The sequence below is a fragment of the Geotrypetes seraphini genome, chromosome 14 (genome assembly GCF_902459505.1).
Source record: "Geotrypetes seraphini chromosome 14, aGeoSer1.1, whole genome shotgun sequence".
NCBI classification, from domain to species: Eukaryota; Metazoa; Chordata; class Amphibia; order Gymnophiona; family Dermophiidae; genus Geotrypetes; species Geotrypetes seraphini.
The window spans coordinates 48160127-48186399 of NC_047097.1; the positions used below are offsets into that span (position 1 = coordinate 48160127).

General features: G+C 45.0%; 1 protein-coding gene across 13 annotated transcripts in view; it reads right to left on the minus strand.

The window, feature by feature from the left end:
- The window catches only part of TCF12 (transcription factor 12), an 807409-nt gene that overhangs the window by 139376 nt on the left and 641760 nt on the right, over positions 1 to 26273 (minus strand). For all 13 annotated transcript variants that reach the window (XM_033920038.1, XM_033920035.1, XM_033920040.1 and 10 more), the window contains one exon: positions 4709 to 4814. In XM_033920038.1, coding sequence (XP_033775929.1) covers positions 4709 to 4814 — 106 coding nt within the window. The remainder of the gene's footprint in view (positions 1 to 4708; positions 4815 to 26273) is intronic.

A 26273-nucleotide genomic window follows, 5' to 3' on the forward strand; every position in this document is an offset into this window, starting at 1 on the left:
AGTTCTTTGGATAGCTGTGCTGCTTTCTCCATCAGCAGAGGCCCACTGACTTCTAGCTTCAGCAAACCATCACAGCAACGCCTGTTCAACGTCTCCAGCCTTCCCAATTCTTTTCCGTTTCCTGGTAGGATTGCTGTTGTTTTGCCAGCCTTTCAATATGGCTTGCTTTTTTTTGTGAATCCAAGAAATCTGGCTAGGATGAACGCTGTAATGCTTTGCAATAGAGACCTGACTCTCCATTGGTCAAGTCTCTTTAAGACATTGACACGTTCAGCCAAAGCCAAAGATTTTTCTCCACATGACGCCATGGTGCAGTTCTGAAAGTTTGAATACCTGGCCAGGCCTAGAGTGCTGATCCGAAACACGAAGCTCAGCCACGTGAGAAGGAAATTGCTTTTAACCAGAGTGAACACAACGTGAACGAATAGAGGTGGGACCTATAACATCGGTACGCATAAGAATTGCAATTATCCGGAGTTTACGTCCATTGACTTTAATGTAAAAAAACAGGACCAATGAAAGTTATAGGAATTAGACGGCACAACATGTTTTCAGTTATGGCCCCTCAATCGTGGAATCTTTTACCCCAATATATTAGAGAATTAAAAGATTTAACCTTATTTAAAAAAAACCTTAAAACATTTATTTTTAAAGATGCATACGATTCCTAGCATACTAATTAACGATTTTTATTTAGGCAGTTAAAATTACCCCCCTTTTTGTTCATTCCTTTTATGTTTTTCTTTCTCTCCTATCTAAATATTGTAACTTTCTCCCTACTTACACACACAATTCTTGTAAGTTTTAACCCATAACAAAAGTTATTTTGTATGTTAACACAAATATTTTATCTGTATATTTTATTATGTTGTACATCGCTTAGCAATTTAAATAGGCGATTCATTAAGAACAAATAAACTTGAAACTTGAAACTTGGTAGGCTGCGGATAACCAAAGCGTGCGCTTAACCCATGCACTTAGGTGGAGTCGACTGCACTTTGGTACATTACATTTGAACTTCCCTCCCCCCTAATTAAAATGCTCAAGAACATGGTGTATTCTATGGAAAATGCTTTATTCTGGTACTATGAAATATTAGAATGGCTGCATCATGTGTCTCCGTTCTCTTTCTTCTTCTAAAAGAGCATACAATTTCAAATTATCTACTATTCTTTTCACACCAACACCATTTTGCAACTTTTCTTAATTTTCTTTACTGCCCACTGTCGCTATATTTAAAGAAATCAAGGCTTTGAAGCTGAAATACAATACACCCACAGCTGAGAAAACACCAAGTTTGCCTGCTAATTATAGAGAGGTTTAAAATGGTCTGTTTTGTATAAATGGGATGGTTAAAATAAAAAAGGAATAAGCAGTATAAATATACAGTGAGAAGAAAATTCCAATTCATAATGGGCAATGTATATATTTTGAAACACAGCCCGGTCTCAAACCGCACAAGTTTGAGAAGTCACTGTTTTATCACCCAAGTAGAGCTTGTATTGCTACACAGGTTAAATATACTCAGACTTCCTGTCATACTGCTTTGTATATTCCTAGGCAGAGTAATGGGTTTACTGGGTAACCAAGTCACCCCACTCTGTGAGGAGTTTTACAGTATGTAAACAGATGTAGCATAGATTTCTCAACGAAAAGCTATCAATCAGTGCATATCATATTTTTCCACTCTATACCAGGGCAGGATTAATTCTTCGAGGACCCCTAGGCACACAAGTACACTGCCCCCCCCCCCCCCCCCGCTGCCCCTGCCCCACCTGTATCCTGCCCCATTTATCTGTTTTCTTATTTACTTCTTTATTTCCACCTGTATTTCTTTTTTTTTTTTAATTCAAAACAAAGATTAGCATACCAGTGCACAGTTTTTCTTCTATGCAACCCCAAACATCTCTGAACAAATCCCCCTTCCTGCCCACCTACTTACCCAGGACTTTAACTCTGAACCATTTCCATGCATATATAAAAGTGTTCAAATATTTGTAAAGCAGTAATACTATCCAAAATATAAGTCTATATTAATAACCAAGTTTGCAACGCCTCTCAACTGCCTCACTCTACATCAACCAATTGTAACCCATATGTATAAACAACCAAATCTGTAACTCCTCTAGCACGTTCCACTCCATGCATATTAACTTGTAACAAAACAACAAGGCAAGCAGTCCAAGGAATCCAACATGAAACAAAAGAAGATTGACAGACAATACTGAAATTCAAATCAGGTTTATTCAAGATGCTCCCAAGAACCATGCTCGATGCATTTCGCCAAACAAGGCTAGTCAATGCTAACAGAAAACCATGTCTTTCAAACACACAGAACACAGATACACCCTCACCCAGTATGGAGGGAGCCCTACCTTCATGCGAAGCAGTGTCGGACCAGCAGCCCTCTAAACAGGCTGCTTAGCCTTGTCCATCTGGGATTTCACTCTGCCGCATTACTGAGTGAAATCCTCGACGGACAAGGCCAAGCAGCCTGCTCAGAGTGCTGCCGGCCTGACGCTGCATCGCTTGAAGGTAGGGCTCATTCTTGGTCAGCGGGGAGGGAAGGATAGAGGGTCAGTGGGGGTTCGGTTGTGCAGCGGGGGTCGGAGGGTGCTCGAGGGTTCTGCTGCGCAAGGGATGGGAGAGAGGGGAGGAAAGATGCTGCAAATGTGGGGGAGAGAAAGGAAAGAAGAATTGGGGTGAAGGAAAGGAAGCATACCCTGAAAATAAGACCTAGTGCCTTTTTTGGGCCCCAAGTAAATAAAAGACACTGTCTTATTTGGGGGACAACATGGTAGGTAAAATACATTAAATAGAAAACATACATATCAATAAAACTAATAAAGGCAGGGGGGCAAAAACAAACCAGAGGCACATACAACCAGGGAAATGCTGTTAAAATTGTTTTGTTGTTATTCAAGCTAGTTTTTCTAATTTTTAACATAAGGATAATCAAACTATAAATAAACCAAAATTGTTCACAAAGGAAATACTTGATAGAAACAATCAAGTTACCTCAGGGGCAGGCAGCTGGGAGGACCAGGCAGACTTGAACGGCAATGGCAGCCGTGAGGACCAGAGTACAGGCAGCCGGAAAGACGAGGTGGAGCCAAGCGGCGACAGCAGTCGGGAGGGTGCATGCGACCACGAGCGGCGAAGGCAGAGAAAGGCAGGAGCACAGCGTCGCAAAGCATGGTGGCCGCAAGACTTGAGGCATGTGAATCAGCTGATGCAGCAGCAGTAGACAGTATAGTCGTGGCGGCTGCGAGACTTGAGGGCAGTGTCATCCGGGAGGTTCGTTTTCAGAAGGGTCCGACATGGCAGCATTTCTCACAAGCTGCAGCAGCTGCTCCAAAGTTTTTTTTCTGACGTAACATCCTGTTTCCGACAGGGCAGTTCGCTGCAGAGAAGGAAAGCTTCGGGGCAGCTGCCGGAAGTTTGTGAGAACGGCTGCCCTGTTGGGCTCCTCTGAAAAGAAAAATTTAGCTTTTTAATAAAGCACTTCGGACCGCGGGGCCCCCTGGATCTGTGGGGCCCAGGGCAGCTGCCCTGTTTGCTCCCTATAATGCCGGCCCTGGGGCCCCCTGACAATGTCGGGCCGTAGACCTATCCTTTAATCTGGCCCTGTTCTGTACAAATCTCTAACAATAAATTTTTAAAAATAAAACAGATTTGGGAAAATATAATTCCCTGTATCTTCTAGGTGAGTGGTTCCCAACCCTGTCCTGGAGGACCATCAGGCCAACTGGGTTTTTAGGCTAGCCCTAATGAATATGCATGCCGGTCACTTCCATTATATGCAAATCTCTCTCGTGCATATTCATTAGGGCTAGCCTGAAAACCCGATTGACCTGGTGGTTCTCCAGGACAGGGTTGGGAACCAATGTTCTAGGTTTCTTACAATTTTGTTTTATTTTGGCAATCTAAGCTTGTTCTTATTATTTGATGTTTAACATAACAGGTACAAGTGTGTGCTTCTTAAAGTAGAGGCACTAGCAAAAGTTTTTTCAAAGGTTATCAGTGTTTTTTGTTAGCTAATTGGTTGTTAAAAACTATTCAGATCTCTAATTTTGGTTTTGATTCATATCAAATTCCTTAGAAAATTTAAGGCATCAAAGTTCTTAAAAATTCTTACTATCTTGCTCCCCACATTAGCAAGATGAAAGTACGAATGCAGCACCAACAACTGAAACGTGGACAAGGGGAACAAGTTTCATAAAGTACGAAAATACAGTTAATAAAATACAAAATCATGACAAGATAATAGAAGAAAAAAAGATCGAAAGAGGAAGAAACAGAACCAAGGACCCTAGCAATTTGGCTCTAGCCAATGCTGCTGTTTTAACTTGGGATGCAAATCAACTTTTGTCTGTTCTGTAGACAGAAACTTATTGAATTTGTCTTAATTACTATGCTATCTTTAAGCCCCTACGTATGAAAAAAAACCAAGGAAATTTGCTTCATCTTGTGCCTTGAATGATCCCCTCTAATTGAAGCTAACAGTTCATAAAACAGACACGTAAATCAAATCATGCCTCTTTTCATTTATGAGATTTTAGGCAAGTAAACAGAATTTGTCTTAATTCCATCATAGCAACGAACTCCCTCTCCCCTCACCACTACGGTAATCTAGTTGACCTGCTAGTAGAAAAGGAAGCTCTCATATAACTAAAAGAGAAATGTTGCATTTATCATATCCACCTACCTTGCATAAAGAAAGTGCTAGCAAACATACTGCTTGGTGGTTTAGGTGATGGGTAGCTTGGAGATTCCCTGTTGAAGTCATCGGAATTTGGAGAGGGTGCATATACCTGTAACAGGGATGAATTACAGAGGGAGAACTATTAATGACAATGTAACACACTGCCTAGAGAACAGCCCTGTACACTAGAACTGAAAACAGGCTAATACCCCTGAATTACTGAGAAAAACCAAGTGTGTTCTGGAGGTGACAAAGGGAAAGGGATTTAGTTTACACCTTTTGTCAAGGCAAGCTATATTCAGATATGGAAGGTACCAGTACACTGGCCACACACTATGAGAGTAGTTACAATAGGGTATTTATCGTATGTGAAATGACCTACAAAGTGGTCTATAATTAGGTAGACAACCAAAGTGCCTATGTCTTTATAAACCAGGCTTGCAAAATGAAATCCAGTAGGCACCAAGGAGGCAAGTGATCAATGTGGGCTACTCATAAGATGTGTTACTTTTCTGTCAACCCAGTAATTAGTAACTAGGTCTCACGCTAAGCTAAAGCATGTCTTAACAGTTGCTCAAGTTGATAACTACACCCCAAAGTCTCTTGCAAAAACTTGCGCCAAACAAATTGCCGGTGTGTACTTTATATTATATGGATGTCCAATGCAGATTGGACTCTGCTCCACCCAAATTATGCCCTCAGGAAAACCTATGCACAGGATGCACAAAAGCAGTTGTGCCTGATTTTCATATGTGTATACCTACATGAAGATCTACAAAATTCATTTCCCATGTGCAAAATAGGTTCACACAATGACCCCCCCCCCCTCCATTTTCTTTACAGTGGCATGCAAAATCAAATCTTATGGGCAGCACTTCATATCGAAGTTTGGAATTTTAAAACTAACCCGCTCAAATTGTCGCAATATTTAGAAACATCAGCCGTGGCCTTTTGAGAAAGATGCATGGAAAACTCTTTTTAACCTACCTTTTACAAAACCGTAGCGCAGTTTTTAGCGCTGGTTGCATTGGTAACATAGAATTCCTATGAGCATCCGAGCTGTTACCGCTTCGGCTGGCGCTAAAAACCGTGCTACAGTTTTATAAAAAGGGAGGGGTGGGGATAAATTATGAATGCAGTGCATAGTCCATTCAGAAACCTACTCCATTGTAGAACTACCAAAAGGCAAAACTAATCTAAGGTCGGAGCCTACTGAGTGATCTTAAAGCCTCAAACCACCTTTGAAGTGTCACTCTTATTTCACAAGAGCACAGCACAAAATATTTTGAATGGGCAAGTGACCAATATTCTCAATATTTTGAAAACTTTACAAGGAAGCAAAATAAAGCTAATGATCATACACACAGCCACAGTCAGAAGAAAGGTGATCAAAGCTGGTGGTTCTTTGGCTCATGCCACAAAAGCTGCCGGCTGCAATGCAGTAGGCTTGAGTTTCACTTGGATGTTTGTCAGGGTTTGACTTGGGCCAGATGTGCCACACAGATGTGTTTGGTGTCAGAGAGGCAGGGAAGGAAGGTGGCTCGTCATGACTGTGGCAGGCCTTGATGGCCAGAAAAAGCAATGTGGAGGAATTGCTTTGAAGGAGACTTCCTTCCAGACCTTGCATCTAGTGAGTCTTGCCTAGGCATGCCATCTGTAGCTGGGAAAGGGTGGATCAAAGCAGGGAATAAATGAAATGTGTCTGCACAAATAAAACTGGAGAGAAGAGAGTTGTGGCATCAATCTAAATTTATGTTCTCTATGTGCAGCTAACCATTCACACGTTATGGTAAACCTGAATCTACTTCTTGTGCTTTTACCAGTATGAAATCATCATATGCCATGGTTAACCAATCATCATAAGCATAGAAAACAAAAATTATAATACATAATCAAGAATGCCCTGGACATGTACTAATGTCAGCAAAAGTCAAGAGAACAAACTCACAAAATTCTTCTCTACATTCCACTCAGACGTATTTTAAGAAAATTAACAGCCCACCTAACTTCTGCTCCCAATATGCACAAAAAGTTATACCACTTTTCAAGGGAAAGGACTTGCATACTCTTCCTTTGAAAATTATCTCTCAGAAAATAAGTGCAGCTACCCTGTAAATTCTCAACAAGTTATACCTAAATTTTGAAAATCCAAAAGCCTGTATATACTGTATTTTTCATTCTATAAGAAGTACTCCCCAGGTAGAGGAGGAAAAACCAAGGGAAAAAAAATTCTCACTGCTCTGCCCTGTACCCCTGCCCCCCTCTGGTGGTCTAGTGGTAGGCTGGGACAGGGTACAGGGCAGGTCTAGTGGTAGGCAGGGCCCCCTCCACCCCGTACCTTTTTTTTTTATTCCGGTGGTGCAGCGCTGTAAAGCATAAGAGGATGCCAAAACTTACTCCCCTCGAGACCAGGTCTGGAAGCCACCGGGACACACAGGTGCTCTAGCCCCTCGGCTTACTGCTGCAGCGATGTCCCTCGCTGGATGGCTGCCTCCTCTTGCAGCAGAGCGGCGCACATGGCAGATATGAGCTTTTTGGGCTGCTGCCTGGTCCTGTGCCGCTCCCTGAATGGCTGCCATCAGTTCTCGTGGGACTGTGAGAATCGACAGCAGCCATTCAGGAAGCGGCGCGGGACCAGGCAGCAGCACGAAAAGCTCACGCCAGCCTTGTGCGCTGCTCTGCCGCAAGAGGAGGCAGCCATCCAGCGCTGCAGCAGTAAGCCAAGGGGCTCGAGCACCAGTGTGTCCTGGCGGCTTCCAGACCTGGTCTCAAAGGTGGTAAGTTCTGGCATCGTCTTTTGCTTTACAGCGCTGGACCACTGGAATTTTTAAAAAAAAAATACAGGGGGGAGGTGTTTAAAAAATTGCTATCCGCTCCATAACACGCACCTATATTTCCACCCACTTTTGGGTGGAAATAAAGTGTGTCTTATGGAGTGAAAAATATGGTAAGTTCAAGCTTCACCCCCAAAATCTGCCCCCCTTCCCCCCCCGGGAGAACCTTTGCTTGCCATATGTAAAAGTATATGCAAAATGGCATTATGGAGGTTATTTCTTACAGAGTAATAAGATAAAATGTGCAAAAAAGGTGCCTATATTATACAGTACCTGTTTTCTAAAGACTCAAAACATTACTGTAGTAGCAGTTTCAAATTCAAAATATTTAGCAAAGATGTAAGTGCATATTAGAGGATTGAAATACAGAGCCACAGACTGTGTATCAGAAAGGCTCTATCATCTATTTAATTGGTGGAAAACATCAGTGCAGGAGTTCATTACAACACATTTAATTCTACTGAAATATAAGACAAAAAATAGTACTTGTCATTGCAAACGAACAAGCAACTTTGCAGTTCCAAATTATGTATGTTTTATAATCCCACAGTTCGGAAAGCCAAAAGAGAGTATGAAGAGAGGCTAGCCAGGGAAGCAAGAAATTTCAAACCATTCTTCAGATATGTTAAAGGGAAGCAACCGGCTAGAGAGGAAGTGGGACCGCTGGACGACGGAGACAGGAAGGGAGTGGTGAAGGAGGAGAAGGTAGTGGCAGAAAGGCTTAACATGTTCTTCTCGACTGTATTTACAAACGAAAACACGTCCAACATACCGGAACCTGAGCAATTCTTCAACGGAAGTCAGGCAGAAAAATTAACATCCTTAGAAGTGAGCCTTGAGGACGTTCGTAGGCAGATAGAAAAACTAAAAACTGACAAATCCCCGGGTCCGGATGGCATACATCCAAGGGTTCTGAAGGAATTAAAGGAGGAGATAGCGGAACTACTGCAGCAAATTTGCAACTTATCCCTGAAAACAGGCGAGATCCCGGAAGATTGAAAGATAGCCAACGTTACGCCCATCTTTAAAATGGGACCAAGAGGTGACCCGGGAAACTACAGGCCGGTGAGCTTGACTTCGGTTCCGGGGAAAATGGCAGAAGCACTGATAAAAGAAAACATCGATCAACATTTTGAAAAACATGAACTTCTGATAACCAGCCAGCATGGTTTCTGCAAGGGAAGATCGTGCCTAACGAACTTATTGCACTTCTTCGAAGGGATCAACAAACGGATGGACAAAGGAGACCCCATAGACATCATATATCTAGATTTCCAAAAAGCCTTTGACAAGGTGCCCCATGAACGTCTACTCCGGAAACTGAAGAACCATGGGGTGGAAGGAGACGTACATAGATGGATCAGAAACTGGTTGGAGGGTAGAAAACAAAGGGTAGGAGTGAAGGGTCACTACTCCGACTGGAGGAGGGTCACGACTGTTCCCTCTAAGCTGAGCAGGAGTCCTCCACCCACAGTCTCACCAATAGAGGGTGCTGTTTTACTGTCACATTTTTCAATTGTGAGGGACAGGCAAGTTCTGCAGGACTCCAGGGAACATACCTGTCCTTAGCGACTGAAAATATTCCACCCCCTAGTGGTAGCAATGCAGCTGGAGGACACCTGCTCAGCTTAGAGGGAACACTGCTTGAGCCCGCAGGGCTCGGTGCTCGGGCCGCTGCTATTTAATATCTTCATAAATGATCTAGAAACAGGAACGAAGTGCGAGATAATAAAATTTGCGGATGACACCAAACTATTTAATGGAGCTCGGACTACAGAGGACTGCGAAAAGTTGCAAAGGGACTTGAACAAATTAGAAGAATGGGCGTCGAAATGGCAGATGAAGTTCAACATTGAAAAATGTAAAGTATTACATGTGGGGAGCAGAAACTCGAGGTACAACTATACAATGGGAGGGATGTTATTGAATAAGAGTACCCAGGAAAGGGACTTGGGGGTAATGGTGGACATGACAATGAAGCCGTCGGCGCAGTGTGCAGCGGCCGCTAAGAGAGCGAATAGAATGCTTGGTATAATCAAAAAGGGTATTACAGCCAGAACGAAAGAAGTTATCCTGCCGTTGTATCGGGCGATGGTGCGCCCGCATTTGGAGTACTGCGTCCAATATTGGTCGCCGTATCTTAAGAAGGATATAGCGTTAGTTGAGAGGGTTCAAAGGAGAGCAACACGTCTGATAATAGGTATGGAAAACCTGTCATATTCGGAGAGATTGGAGAAGCTGGGTCTCTTTTCCCTGGAGAAGAGGAGACTTAGAGGGGATATGATAGAGACTTACAAGATCATGAAGGGCATAGAGAGAGTAGAGAGGGACAGATTCTTCGAACTTTCGGAAAATAAGAGAACAAGAGGGCATTCGGAAAAGTTGAAAGGGGACAGATTCAAAACAAATGCTAGGAAGTTCTTCTTTACCCAACGTGTGGTGGACACCTGGAATGTGCTTCCAGAGGACGTTATAAGGCAGAGTACGGTACTGGGGTTCAAGAAAGGATTGGACAAATTCCTACTGGAAATGGGGATAGAGGGGTATAGATAGAAGATTACTGCACAGGTCCTGGACCTGTTGGGCCGCCGCGTGAGCGGACTGCTGGGCACGATGGACCTCGGGTCTGACCCAGCAGAGGCATTTCTTATGTTCTTATAAGTTGAGCTTTCAGATTTAAGATAATATGTTGGATCATTCAGTACCACTGATTCATTTTTAACTGTTTTCTCAAGGAAATATAGGTGCCTATATGCCTTTATAAACAGGTTTCTACAATGATTCTCAATAGTGCACAAATTCTGTAAAAGTATGTTTTCATTCATATTTGCCCCAGCTCTGAGAACACCTATAAGCACACATACTCATACATGTGTATTCAGACACGCTGTTTCGGGGCCTTCTACTGCCCTGATTTGCTCTGCCGCGTCTCTGATGATGTCATCAGGGACGTGCCAGAGTAAATCAGGGCAGTAGAAGGCCCTGAAGCAGCATGTGTACAGTGCTGTACACACTGCTGGAATCGGCAGGTTTGTCAGGACTGCGGGAAGTGAAGGGGGGGCAGTAAGGGAGCCAGCCAGACTGCGGGAAGAGAAAGGGGAGGTAGGGGAAATGCTGCTGCTGCACAGGGAAGTGGTGTGGGGGAGGGAAATGGAGGGGGAGGGAATGCTGCTGTGGCTGCTGCACAGGGAAGTGGGGGAGAGAAATGCTGCTGCATAGGAGGCAGGGAGAAAGACAGATAGATAGAAAGAAAGACAGACAGTGGGAGGAAGGGAGACAGAAAGAAAAGAAGAAAGACACAGGGGCAGGGAGAGACACAGAAAGACAGACAGACAAAGGGGGCCAGGGAGAGAGACAGACAGAAAGAAAGACAGCGGGAGGAAAGAGAGAGACAGAAATAAATAAAGACAGACAAACATATATTCTAGCACTCGTTAATGTAACGGGCTAAAATACTAGTCTAGGAAATACTATTTCACAGAAAGGGTGGTAGATGCATGGAAGAATCTCCCAGTAGAGATGGTAGAGACAAAAGACTGTGTCTGGGGACAGGCACATGGGATCTCTTAGGGAGAGGAGATAGTGGATGCTGTGGATGGGCAGACTGTAAACTCTTTCGATCAGGGAATGTGACTCTGTACAGTGCTGTGTGCGTCTGGTAGAGCTATAGAAATATTAGTAGCATGTAACGTTTCTGAGTATAAACAACATTATAAAGCATTTTTCACATGTGGCATATCTCCTACATATGTAAACTTTTAGCTGCTTAGCACACCTGGCTTATTTTACAAAGGCAAAGTATGTGCCGATGTACCCAAATAAAATTATCTTCATGTAAAACACATTGACATCTTCTCTGAGGAAGATATAATTATGTCATAGAAAGAACAGATGCATATGCATGAATTTTGTCATCCATGCATATTAAGTACCATGCTACCATGTTTCCCTGAAAATAAGACAGTGTCTTATATTCATTTGGGGCCCAAAAAAGGCACTAGATCTTATTTTCGGGGTATGCACATGATCATCTCTCCCTTCCTCTCCCTCACCCCAATTCTTCCTCTTTCCTTTCTCTCCCACACATGTGCATCTTTCCTCCCCTCCCCCCATCCCCCTGTGCAGCAGAAGTTTGCCCAGCTTCTATCCTTCCCTCCCTCCCATCCCTTGTGCAGCATCCCTTGTACAGCAGAACCCTTGAGCAGCCCCCCCCCACACCAAGCCAAACCCCTGCTGACCCTCCACCCTTCCCTCTCCGCTGACCGCAAGCGAGCCCTACCTTCAACCGAAGCAGCATCGGGCCGGCAGCACTCTAAACAGGTTGCTTGGCCTTGTCCGTCGGGGATTTCACTCAGTCGTGGATTAAAGAGTTGTCAGCGAATTCCAGGACTAGGGCTTATTTTTGGGGTAGGGCTTATTTTCGAGGAAACTCGGTAAGGAGGAGTGGCCTAGTGGTAGAGCTGATGCCTTAGCACTCTGAGGTTGTGAATCGATCCCAGCACTGCTCCTTGTGACCCTAGGCAAGTCACTTAATTCTCTATTGCCCCAGATACAAAATAAGTACCTGTATATACATAAATCATTTTGAATGCGTAAGCACAAAAAGGCAGTATACAAGTCCCCCCCCCATCCTCTGCTCCCAAATATATCACATAAATGAAGGCCTTCTATTTTTGTGCATCTACTTTTTGTATGTGTGTAACCCCAAGCAATTTTAAAAGAATCTACTTGAGTTGTAAAATGTTTCTCAACATGCTTATAAAACATGTCTAAGCAATTTTATAAGAAGGCATTTCCAGGAAAAACCACTACTTTATGCATGGAAAGGACTTTGAAAATTACCCCCAGCTGTTCTATACCTAAATTAAAAAAAATATCTTAATTCAATTTTCACTGAGTTTGGACATACAGTGGAACCTCGGTTTGTGAGTAACCCGGTTTGCGAGTGTTTTGCAAGACGAGCAAAACACTCAGCAAACTTTTGCCTTGCAAACCGAGCATGTTCTGGTGTACGAGCACCTTTCCCCCCCCCCCCCGCTCTAACCGGCATCGCACCCCCCCGAACCGGCATCGCAACCCCCCCCCCCCGCGAGAATCGCAAAGCACCCCCGTGCTGAAAGTGGCATCTGCCCGCCCTTCCTCCCAAGCACGGTCCTTACCCCTTCTGCTCGTTGTAAGGGTGAATGCAAGCGCCCGCCTCTTGCCTGGGCTGGGCCTTGAGCATCTGCGCATGCTCAAGGCCTTCTGGCTCTCGTTCTCTCGGAGATCTCATTCTCTCCAAAAGAACGAGAGCCAGAAGGCCTTGAGCATGCGCAGATGCTCAAGGCCCAGCCTAGGCAAGAGGCGGGAGCTCACATTCACCCTTACAACGAGCAGAAGGGGTAAGGACCGTGCTTGGGAGGAAGGGCGGGCGGATGCCGCTTTCAGCACGGGGGTGCTTTGCGGTTCTCGCGGGGGGCGTTCGCGGGGGGGGGGGAGGGTTGCGATGCCGATTAGAGCAGGGGGAGGGGGTGATGGAGCAGCGCTGGTAGCCTCGGGGGGTGGGGGTGGGGGGGGGTTGGTGGAACGTGGAACGAATTGTTCAAGTTTCCATTATCTTCTATGGGGAAAGTTGCTTTGATATACGAGTATTTTGGTTTAAGAGCATGCTTCTGGAGCGAAGTATGCTCTTAAACCAAGGTACCACTGTATATATTTGTACCTGGTACATTGCACCTGCATTTAACTGAAACACAGTCATCTAGCTATCAACATGCAAGATGAAGATTTACACTGTTTTACATTGCTACATCCTACAATTAATAGATATAAAAAAAAACTGTACAAAATCGTTGCATGAACGCTTGCGTCTGAAACCAGATTTTGCTTATTCTTTTTATTTTCCTTTTGAATCTTATAACCATCACGTGCAGCAACATAGCTGCAATGTTATTAAGTTGCATTTGTGCCAGCCTAGATTTTTAGGATCAAAGATTTCTTGCGGCAAAACACAAGTGATGTGGTCTCAAAGGCTTTATTAACTCCAGATGTAGGGAAATAGCTGGCCAGTTCCATGAAAAGAGCAAGTCTCTTTAAGTTACAATCAGGACTGCCCACAAATTAAAACCAGATCTCTTATGTCATCTGATCACCTGCAGATGCATGCCAAGTTTTGGTTTTTTTGTTGTTTTTTTTCAGCCAATGACTTCATCTTCAGTTTTATTTCGTGTTACTAAAAACATCTTTTAAAACAGTTCCTGAGATGAGGTTTTGACTAGCGGTGGTAATAATTTGGAGTAGCTAAATATTTGATAATATTGGAAGACTCTTAAAATGTTGCCATACTTCAATGAATATCTGCCGCTTCTGTGTCCATAGCAGCACAAGCTACAGTAAAAGAAATTTCACAGAATGCACAGGGACCTTAGCTTAGAGATTTTATGGTAGCTTATTTTTCCCAGGAATTTTATCAGTGTTTATTGTGAGAAAAACAAATCCAGGACAAAAAAAAAAAATCAGTGGAAAAAGTGACTCACCATTTTCTAGGTAAATATCAGACTTTAGTGTAGCTAACCAAATGATAACATTTTCCCTTGAGAAAACTGTTTACTTTGGTATATTGTATACCAAAATCACATATTTAACATATGCACAGAATAGGCAGGTTTTTTAAATGGCTTAACCATGGTGGTCACCCACATCCTAACCCTCTTCTATGCACCATCCACTGCTTTTCTCTGCTCTCAGTCCCACTCTCATGCCATGTAGTCATCTTCTCTCTCAATCCTCCATTTCCAAAAGCAGTCACTTGCTCTCTCTTTCTCTCAATTCCCTGCTTTCCTAGTAGTCAAGTCTCTAAAGACTCCTACCCGCAGCAATCTCTCTGTCCCCCTAAAATTATTTTTCACTCCCTTCTCTAGTAGTTATAAATACATAAACATTGATGCACTGGGCCAGTCCAGGTCACATCGCAAGTACCAGGCAGATCCCAAAAGAGTAACTAGTCCATCTTAGCCATTGTTTATGGACTTTTCTTCTAAGAACTTGTTCAAAGATTTTTCAACTCTGCTAAGCTAATAGCTTTTACCACACTGTCTTGACAATGAATTCCAAATGTTATCTATAGAATGGGTGAAGAAATATTTTCACTGGTTTGTTTTAAATGTGCTATTTATAATTTCATGGATAAGAGTAAGGCTACTGAGGATGAACACATCTTGACACAGTCTAACAGTGAAACATGATGGAAGTTCCCTTTCAAGATCATCGGAAGCATTGACAAGATGAGTGTTGCTTAAATTACTATGGAAACTATGAAAGTGATTTGATAGAGAATATTGAAAAAAAATATTTAAAACTGTTTATGAAATATTTAAAATGATAAGATATGGACTTATGAAGATTTGAGCTACGAGATTCTTCTGAGCTATTTCATTAGACTCTGAAGGCAGCCGCTGAGGTCCATGAAAAAATTATTTTGAAATATTTTAACGTGAAGCTCTTTTTCTTATAATCGACTTAGTGCTTTTGGATAGAGTAAACAAATGACTCCCATCTCCTCATTTCACTCCACCCATGATTTTATAGACCTCGATCATATCTCCCTATCAGCTGTTTCCTCTCTAAACTAAGCAGCTCTAGTCTTTAGCCTTCCCTCACTGGGGGGTCGTTCCATCCCCTTAATCAATCCTGGTTGCCCTTCTCTATAATCTTACAACCAAATGGGGAAAGCTTACTTAACTCTGATGAATCTCTTCAATCTCTCTTGAAAGGATATATATTTATAAATTAGTAAAAGTGCTCAGACCACCTAACCCTATGTTTAGTGATGACACCAAACTGCGGGTAGAATCAGGACCATCATAGCATTTTTACTGTCCCTGACCCAACCTTTAACTTTAATGATATTCACTTTATTCTAAAAAAAAATAGTCACTTATCTGTATATCAGCAGGTTGGGTACTCTATTCACCGCAGTATTATCGTGCAAATGTGTAAACTGTGCATTAAAGTGTTTTTCTACTACTGTGTCAGCTCTGGTAAAGCTTCATGACCCCCCGACTCGAGTTTCGGCTCTTCATCAGGAGGGGGCACTTCTCTCGGCAACCTGTGCCTGACTCAGTGGCGTACCTAGGGTATGTGGCACCCGGGGCCCATCATTTTTTGACACCCCCCCCCCCATGTAAAAATTTTTTTTTTTTTTTTTTTTGCAATAACCATGAAATGGAATAAATGGTCAGAATAGAAACAGGCAGTGAAAATTTTCTTTTATTGAACCTCATATATGTAACCATTATTCCAAACATAACAAAACATAAATTATGTCTAAATTGTCATGACATTAGAAGTACATATGGAGTAGTTGCAGGCAGTGGCGTACTTAGGGTATGTGGCACCCAGGGCCCATCATTTTTTGACACCCCCCCCCCATCTATATGAAAAATATGATTTTTAGTACCAATCTACATATCGCACCACAAGAGTGTACCTAGGAAAAGGCTGCATCTTAAACACTGCAGTGAGCACTAGAACACCAACACATACATTGTAAAACTAAACAAGCCAGATCCCGCACAGTCAATTGGTCCTGTAGTCAATGCCAACTGAAAACTATGTCTTTTTCATACACACAGAACAGAGATACACCCTCGCCCAAAATGGAATAATCACAAACTAAAAATAGAAATATGTAGACAAAAGTTAAACTGATCCTCCAAGAAACCAGACCCTGGATACAATGCAACACCACAAAAAACAGTAACACATGTCCTCTAATACAGTGCAAAATATAAAGACAGTAGATGTAAATTTGAAAAAACTGATACATAACAATCACCACTTTATAAATTAACAAATAAAAATAAAACAAATAATGAGATATAAAAAAATACAATTTTATTGGACTAATCCCCGTAAGCTCGGTCCCCATCCCCGCAAACCACCTGATTCCATCCACACAAGCCTTGAATTGTTTATATTAAAGTATAAAAAGAAACAATATTCTGTACAATTGTCAATTTATAAATCAGCGTCTTCTCCCCACTCTCTTCCCCATTTCCCTTCAGCATCCTCAGCCCACTCTCTCTCCACTTTCCTTCAGCGCACGCACATAAAAACAAGCAAGTAATTTTATATCATTTTCATTCTATTCATTCATAGAAATTAAAGTCTAGATAATGCCAGTCACATAACAAAACATGATTTTACAAAAATAATTCCCTGCAGTCAAGCCTGCAAGGATTATTAGATGTCTTTCAGCAGTTCCCCTCCCTCCCTCCCCCTTACCTTTGTGGCCAAGTCAAAATGATCTACCAACAATAAAATTTTAAAAACACAAAGCACGCTGTACGCAGAGAAAATGTTAATTATCATTTATATTCCGCGGGTTTTCAAAGAGGTCAAGGCAGATGACTTTATGCAATGTCACCTCAGTAACAACTATACAAAAATAGACAAATATTCCCCCTCCCTTTTTACTAAACTGCGATAGCGGTTTTTAGCGTAGGGAGCTGCGCTGAATGCCCCACGCTGCTCTCGACGCTCATAGGCTCCCTGCGCTAAAAAACTCTATTGCGGTTTAGTAAAAGGGGGCCATAGTGCAAAATATAGACAGCAGATATAAATTTTCAAAACGGACACATTTTGATCACTAAGTTGAAAATAAAATCATTTTTCCTACTTTTTTGTCTGGTGATTTCATGAGTCTCTGGTCCTTCTTCTGATCCTTCTTCTTTCTCTCTCCCCCTGGCTCCCCTCTTTATTTCTGCCTTTCTTTCTCTCTCCTCCTGGCCCCCCTCTTTCTTTCTGCCTTTCTTTCTCTCCCCCTTGACCCCCCTCTTTATTTCTGCCTTTCTTTCTCTCCCCTTGGTCCCCCTCTTTCTTTCTGCCTTTCTTTCTCTCTCCCCCTGGCCCTCCTCTTTCTTTCTGCCTTTCTTTCTCTCCCCCTTGACCCCCTCTTTATTTCTGCCTTTCTTTCTCTCCCCTTGGTCCCCCTCTTTATTTCTGCCTTTCTTTCTCTCCCCTTGGTCCCCCTCTTTCTTTCTGCCTTTCTTTCTCTCTCCCCCTGGCCCCCCCTCTTTATTTTTTCCTTTCTTTCTCTCTCCCCCTGGCCCTCCTCTTTCTTTCTGCCTTTCTTTCTCTCCCCCTTGACCCCCTCTTTATTTCTGCCTTTCTTTCTCTCCCCTTGGTCCCCCTCTTTATTTCTGCCTTTCTTTCTCTCCCCTTGGTCCCCCTCTTTCTTTCTGCCTTTCTTTCTCTCTCCCCCTGGCCCCCCCCCTCTTTTTTTTTTCCTTTCTTTCTCTCTCCCCCTAGCCTGCACAAAGCCATCGTGCCGATTTCTCCACTTCCACGATTCTTTCCCTACCCTCACCCCCAAGCCAGCAGCCGATTTCTCCCTGCTCCTTCCCCGATGTCCTGAACTTCATCGGGCAGCAGCAGCATTCACAATTCACTGATGTTGCCCGCTTCAGGCCTTCCTCTCTGTCGGGTCCTGTCTTCATGAAAACTGGAAGTAGGCAGGACCCGGCAGAGAACAAGGCCTGAAGCCGGCAACAGCAGCGAATTGTAAACGCTGCTGCTGCCCGAAGAAGGTAATGGAGCACCGAGGCAGTCCGCTTCTCCCCCCTCCCAGCCGAACCCCCGCTGACCCTCCTATCTCCCCCCCCCCCCCGTGAACCTTTCCGACCTTCCCAGCGAGAGCAGCAAACCTCCTTCGCGGCTTTCTCCTCCCTCTGCCGCGTTACTGATGACGTCATCAGTGATGCGGCAGAGGGAGGATAAAGCCGACGCTACTGGAGGGAGGTTTGCTGCTTTCGCTGGGAGGGTCAGAAAGGTTCACTTGGGGGGGGGGAGAGAGATAGGATGGTCAGCGGGGTTTCGGCTGGGAGGGGGGAGAAGCGGTCTGCCTTGGTGCTCCAAGGCCTGGCGCCATTACCTTTTTCGATAATGGCGCCGATGCTGCTTTCGCTGGGAGGGTAGGAGCGCGATAGGGACCGGGCCAGCTGTGCACCCCCCCCTAAGGCGGCACCCGGGATGGACCTCCCCCTCCCCCCCCTTGGTACGCTACTGCCCTGGGGAAACAGCCTGCAACAAGATCGCGCGATGCCAGAGATTTTTGCCTGCTTCGGCTGTTTCCTCCGCCGCGGTCCCGCCCCTCCTCTGACATCAGAGGAGGGGCAGGACCGTGGCGGAGGAAACAGTCGAAGCAGGCAAAGATCTCTGGCATCGCGATCTTGCTGCAGGCTGTTTCCAGACGCGACACCCGGCGCAGGGGGGGTAACTGGACCGGACCGGGAGCACCCCCTCAGGGCTTGGTACCCGGGGCGGACCGCCCCTCCCGCCCCCCCCCCCCCTTGGTACGCCACTGGCCTGACTCTCTCTCAATTCCTCCTGAACACCATCAGTAATTCATTCTCACCTCCTCAATCTTTAGTAGTTACTCGTCTTTATATCTTCCCTCATATCCAGTATTTTTTTTTAATCCTATCTAAGCTGGCAACCAAAGGCAGTGTCTATCTTCCCCGCTTGGGGCCTGCATGGCCAAAGACAATACTTTTCATTTTTAGTAGAAGAGGCACCCCGGTCCTGCTGGCATGAGAGGAGGCAGTGGGGGTTCCACTGCAGTAGGTAAATTCTCAAAAAGGTGCCAAAATTTAGGCCCAAGTGCAAGGCCCAAATTTAGGCCCAAGGCCCATGCTAAGTGCAAACTGTACTAACAGCAATTGTGGGCACAACTGTCATTATAGAACACTAGCATAAATCTACATTTATATGCTTAATAACCTGCACACCTAACTGCCTGACATGCCCCAGATCGTCCCATGCTCCTCCCAAGTCCATACTCTCAACGCGCAACTTATAGAACAATGATTCAGGGTAATTATACACACAACTGCTGATGCCAATTAAGGCCAATTATAGCTTGTTTTTGCTGTTACAATACTTATCAGTGTTTGAGCGCACTTACATGACATGAGATTGTATACTGATTTCTGTTTCTCTTAAATGGTGTATTATTTGGCCATTTGCGATGCAGCTGCTATTTTAGGTTCGTATGTTTGTCAGGTTTATGTACGATTGTTTTTTGTTTTTTTTTAAAAAGCTTATTTTTAATTGATTGTTTTATGAAGTTCCCTGTATTGTTTATTTTCAATTGTGCTTTGTATGATATTATGTATGTTGCTTGTTACCCGCATAGAACTGTTGGATATGCGGAATACACATTTTTTAAATAAATACATAATTAAATTAACTTACACACACTACTGACCTTATGCCCAGCATCCTGTTCCAACAGTGGCCAATCCAGGTCACGAGTACCTGGCAGAAACCCAAATCTGCCTGTGCAACTTTCTAGATTTAGGAGATAAGTGTGTAGGCAGCAATAGCATTCCCATTTAGCTCCTAATACTGTGAAGGAACGTGTGTGTAAAGGTAGTTGCAGCAGAGGCACATAACAGACAGGGTCAGAAGTGGTCAGGAAACACTGTGGTCGCTGCTGCAGAGTCAGAGATACATTAGATAAGAGCAGCTGAAGCTCTTGTGCCGAGTGGAGCAGGAATGATGTGGAAGCACCGGGGGGGGGGGGGGGGGGGGGGGGGAGGGGGGAGGGTGATTCTTCTGGCAGCTGAGTGCACATGTGTGCAGGTTGTGTTGCCATCTGAGCCATGGGAATTGGAGATGAACAGTGGTAGGGTGCTGGCATGAAGGAAAAAAAAAAAAAAGATAAAAATAGGTTTTGATCCCAGGAATTTATGAGTGAGAAATCAACTGACAATGAAAAAGGAAGGATCAGCTTAAGCAGCAATGCCTTCTACTCATAGCAAACACTTATTTTGAAAGTAGGCAAACAAACCCCCCCCCAAAAAAAAAAAAACAACCCCCCCCCAAAAAAGGGAATGTGAAATACAAGTTTCTGATCTAAACAAGTTTCATTTAAAAAAAAAAAAACTGCAATTAAAAAATCAGGTAGACTTCAAAAACATGCTGTCAGTAGACCAAAAGTAAACCAATCAAAGTTTTTATATTTGCTGAGCCACTGAGGAGAGAGACAGAGAGAAAGACAGAGAGATAGAGAAAGTCGCATCATTGTAATGGGCCGGCCTAGCAAAGGCTGTTGATGAAAACCGCACCCAGTGGCGTACCAAGGGGGGGGGGGGGGGGGGAGGGGAGGTCCGCCCCGGGTGCCAGCCCTGAGGGGGTGCTCCCGGCCTTGCCGTTCAGTCCCCCCCACCCCGAAGGACCGCTCACCCCACTGACCTTCCTGCACCACCTGTGAAGCAGCCCGCAGCGTCAGCGATCTCTGAACTGCTTGGGCGCTGCTTCCTGCGCCGCGGTCCCGCCCCTCCTCTGACGTCAGAGGAGGGGCGGGACCGCGGCGCAGGAAGCAGCGCCTAAGCAGTGCAGGGATCGCGTCGCGATCCTGCTGCGGCTGCTTCATAGGTGGTGCAGGAAGGTCAGTGGGGCGAACGGTCCTTCGGGGGTGGTGGGGGGGGGACTGAACGGCAAGGCCGTGAGCATAGGTAGTGCTGCTTCATAGGTGGTGCGGGGAGGCCAGGGGGGCGAGCGGGTCCTTCGGGGTGGGGCGGGCGGGCAGGCAGGCAGGCTTTCAAGGGGGGACAGGCCTTCAAGGGGGGGGGGACAGGCAGGCCTTCAAGGGGGAGGGACAGGCCTTCAAGGGGGGGGCAGGCAGCCTTCAAGGGGGGGACAGGTCTACAAGGGGGTGGGACAGGCCTACAAGGGGGTGGGACAGGCCTTCAAGGGGGGGACAGGCCTTCGGGGGGGTGCAGGCCTTCAGGGGGGTGCAGGCCTTTGGGGGGGACAGGCCTTCAAGGGGGGGACAGGCCTTCAAGGGGGGGAGAGGCCTTCAAGGGGGGGACAGGCAGGCAGGCCTTCAAGGGGGGGGGGACAGGCCTACAAGGGGGTGGAACAGGCCTTCAAGGGGGGTGCAGGCCTTCAGGGGGGGTGCAGACCTTCAAGGGGGTGCAGGCCTTCAAGGGGGGGGACAGGCCTTCAGGGGGGGTGCAGGCCTTCGGGGGGGTGCAGGCCTTTGGGGGGGTGCAGACCTTCAAGGGGGTGCAGGCCTTCAAGGGGGGGGGAAGGCCTTCAAGGGGGGGGACAGGCAGGCAGGCCTACAAGGAGTGACAGGCCTACAAGGGGGAGACAGGCAGGCAGGCCTTCAAGGGGGGGACAGGCCTACAAGGGGGTGGGACAGGCCTTCAAGGGGGGTGCAGGCCTTTAAGGGGGACCCTGGTTTAGAAGTACACGGAGGGAAGGGGGTGTTCAAAGAGACGTGCATATGCCAAACTTTTGGGGGGGGGAGGAAGAAATAATGGGTCTGAAAATAGAGGAGAGGGAGAGAGATGATGGACCTTGGGATTTAGGGAGGGAAGGAACAGAAAGGGAGGGAAATTGGACACAAGGGATGGTGTGGAGGAGTGATAGAGATACTGGATAGGAGGGTAATTGGGAAAAGAAAGGGAGAGATGGTGGACTCTGGGGTGGTGGGGAAGGAGGGAGAGATGCCGGATGAAAGAGTAGTTAAGAAAAGGTGGATCTGTGGAGGGAGATGAAAAAAAGGAAAGATACCAGACTTCCTGGGGAGGGAAGGGAAATGGAAAGGGAGGACAGAGTTGGCAGATGGATGGTTAGCATGCAGAAAGAAGGAGACCCTGGCAAGCAAGTTATCAGAAGAAAACCAGAGCCTTGGACCAACAAGATTTGAAATATAACCAGACAACAAAAGGTAGAAAAATTAATTTTATTTTCTGTTTTGTGATTATAATATGTCAGATTTGAAATGTGTATCCTGCCAGAGCTGGTGTTGGACTGCAAACGTGAGCTAGGATTTAACAGAGAGAGGAAAAGTCCTTTTTGTTTCTTTATTTTATTTACACCACAGCGCCAGTGTGGTTAGGAGAAGCCAAAGGGGGTGAAAAAGCTATAAAACCCACCAGGAGTTTTGAAAAAAATCACCCAACTGGGCAGGAAAATCGAATTGAAAAACCAATTCAATAGGCTGAATCGAATCAAAATTTTTTTTCCTGAATCTGGCAGCATTAGTTTGCGCTACTGTCTTAGACTTTAGGACCTGGGATTGGGTAGAGATTGCATACTCAGTACTTTATAATGCAAGTGAAACGAGGATTTGGTCAGACTTTTGAAGAATCTGCAGAAAAAAAATATTGTATAGGCCGGGGACATGAGACAGCAGGAAATGGGAACTTTTCTTCCTTCTATTTTTGTGAATGGAAAGGCTGAGGATGTCAGAGAGTTCAGTTAAAATATGTGCTTTATAAGAAAATATAATAACGTGTTTTATAAAGTTTATAACATAGCTGGCCTACCCAGTGAGGTGTTCCTAGTGGTGGTGGTGGCAGCAGCATGTCAATGTGTTGAGAGGAAGAGGTGGTCTGGGAAATTCTGCTGGGCAAACTCCGGGCCCATTTACACCCCCCAGTTAGTCCACTCCACTCAACTGGTTCACACACTGAGTGGGTCTTTGGGTGTTGTTTTGGGATCTCTTCCAGTGGTTTATCAGTATCTCCTTCTGTCCAAGGAAGGAAACTTTGTTATCCTTAGCATTGACCTACAGAATATGTTTGTAACAGTGCTGCTTGTGTGGCATTAGGCTATGTAGTGATTGAAAGAAAAAAACAGACCTTTGCACATTTTTGTACTATATGGTGGGTATATGAGGAGATTCACATTTCCTGCACAGCTAAGTCCATGTGAAGTTACCTTGTGCTGTATTTGACATCTAGCAAGGTCTCTGTTTGAAAGGAAAGATCTAAACTTAAAAATGAAGTGGCCAGAAGTTATGGTAAAAGCAGATAGTGTAGCTGGTTTTAAGAAAGATTTGGACAAATTCCTGGAGGAAAAGTCCATAATCTGTTATTAAGACATAGGGAAAGTGTCTGCTTGCTCTGGATCGGTAGCATGGAATGTTGCTACTCTTTGGGTTTTGACCAGGTATTAGTGTCCTGGATTGGCTACCATGAGAATGGGCTACTGGGCATGATGGACCATTGGTCTGACCCTGTTAGGCTATTCTTATGTTATGTTCTCATCTGTAGGGGCCTTTGTTTTCACTTCTTATTTTAATGTATTTTTTTTCTGGGAACTTATCAGTGTTTTTTATAATGGGAACAAAAATGGAAGAGAAGGGATGAGGGGGTAACTAATTTCTTCAGCTAAATAATTCAATCCACTTCAAACAGACATAGGAGAACTCACGCACCATTCACACACCCTCCAACCAAAAACGTCAAAAGAAAAAAACTGTTCGACAACCTCCTAGCCATTCGAGCTGCAACACTCGACCCCCAACTCTACAACCAATTGACATCGACCACAGACTGCAAAACTTTCAAAAAGAAATAAAAACCCTTCTATTCAAAAAACACATAAAACCGAACTAACACAATCAGAACTGTCCCAAGCATCACCTGCAACTACTCCATATGTACTTCTGATGTCATGACAATTCAGACATAATTTATGTTATGTTATGTTTGGAATATAAGAAAATTTTCACTGCCTGTTTCTATTCTGACCATTTATTCCGTTTCATGGTCATTACAAAAAATATTTTTTTACATGGGGGGGTGTGTCAAAAAATGATGGGCCCCGGGTGCCACATACCCTAGGTACGCCACTGACCGCACCTAAATTAATCCTCGTGGCAGCTCTATGGCCAAGTTAAAAGCACATTGAGCTGCTGCTAGACAGGAAAAGTACTGCTTGGCAAGGGAGGAGGAAAAGGGAAGAGAGAAGGGGTACATGGAGAGGAAGTGGTGCTGCTGGACAGGGGGCAGGGAAAGGGAAGGGAGAAGAGGTGCTGTGGAACCAGGCAAAAGGGGAGGGAAAGGAAAGATGCTACACACTGGAGGGGAGGTTGAGATGGTGGATGGGGAGAGAGCATATTAGCTGTGAGTGGGGTTGGGGGGAGGAAAGGAAGGAAAATTGTTACAGGAGGAGTGAGAGTGATGAGAGGGAGAAATGGATATGGGATGGAGGAGAGGGAGAAATGGTGCATGGGGAGAGAACATGGGTTGGGGAGTAGGAAGGAAAGATGTCACTCGAGGGAAGAGGCAAGGAGAGAGAGAAAAAGTGTGGACTCATGGAGAAGGCGAGATGGATGGGGAGGACAAAAAGGAGGGAAGGAGAAATGTCACACTCTGGGGGAAGGGGGAGAGGGCAGAGAGTGAAAAGTTAGACTCATGGAGGGAGAGACAAAGATGTTGGTTAGGGAAGGGTAGGAAGACCAGAGGAGAACCATGCAGGAGGAAAAGAGAAAAAAAATGTTAGACTAGTGGAAAGGAGAGAGAAATGTTGGACTGGGAGGGGGACCAGAAAGGAGGAAGGGAAGGGAGATGGACTGCAGGGGGCTGAAAGGAGGAAGGGAAAGAGAAATGTTACACTGGGGAGGGAGGGGAGATGACTAAAGGAAGGGAGAGATATCAGACCAGGGAATGGAAGGGAATGAGGGGAGTCTGGTAGGTTATAGAAATAATAATATTAGTATTAGTAGAAATGGTTGCCAGATTATGGGAAGGAGAGGAGAGATATGCCAGACTGGGAAGGGGGGAAAGGAAGGAGAGATATGTCGAACCACTGGGTGGGGGAAAGAGAAAGATGTCAGACCATGGAAATAGGGAGGGAAGGAGAGAGAGATAGGAAGGGAAGACATGGAAAAGTAGATTTTGAGAAGAAAGCAGACAAATTGAAAAACTGAATGTTAACTTTATGCCACAGATGGATGCAAGGCAGAAAGTGAAGACGGAGCGAAAAACAGTCAATGGATATGAAGGCACTGGAAACATAGTTAAAAGCACAAAAAAATGAAGTCAACAGACAATAAAGGTAGGGAAAATGATTTTATTTTCAACTGAAATGTATATTGTGTGTATATGAAAAATGAATGGAAAAAATTGCATTACAATTAGTAAAGGGGCGGGATCTGGGGAAGAGCTTGGGTGGGTCTAGGGTGGAGTTTTGGAGGTCTAAGGTTGGGGGTACTCAGTTGATATTTGTTAGACTTCCCTGCTTGCATGCCTTACTGGCATTTCAGGGCCTGTCTGGAGGACCTCTGCACTTGCGTGATGCCCTGCATGCACGTGATGTCATCACAGTGACGTCCTTGCACTTCTGGATGCCTCGAGCCGTGGCCACTACCTTTAGTGTGCCCCAGCTCAAGAAAGTTTGAGAGACACTGCTCTAGAAGTTCACAGTCTGCTGTCAGGTAGAGATTTCGGCTGACGATCTACCACGCTGGGTCATGAGATCATATAGCCCCTTTCCGAACAACATTTGTCCCTAGAAAGGAAGTTTGCTGAGGGTAGCCTTAGAGGCAGAATCTCCCGCCTATTGCCTGATCCAGAGCATTCTGTGGGCTGAAATCGAATAAGCTGAAACTTTGCTCATGATTCTGATGCCATAGAGAGCATCAGCTACATAATCATCTCCAACTAATAGGAGTTGGGGTAAATGCTCACCCTCTGCCAGCTCAAAACTTCATAACCCGGTATGATAGGCATGTGTCACATAACAAGCTGCTGCAACTGCTTTGATTCCAAAGGCCAGTACTTTGAATTGTCTTTTAAGAATCACATCCACTCTGCAATCCTTCATATCCTTTAATACCATGCTTCTCTCACTTGGTAGGGATGTGCACTTGGTTACCTGGGCTGCCAAAGAATCTACCTTGGGCTGAATGAACAGCTGCTGGCACTCCTGTGCCATTGGATACAGCTGAG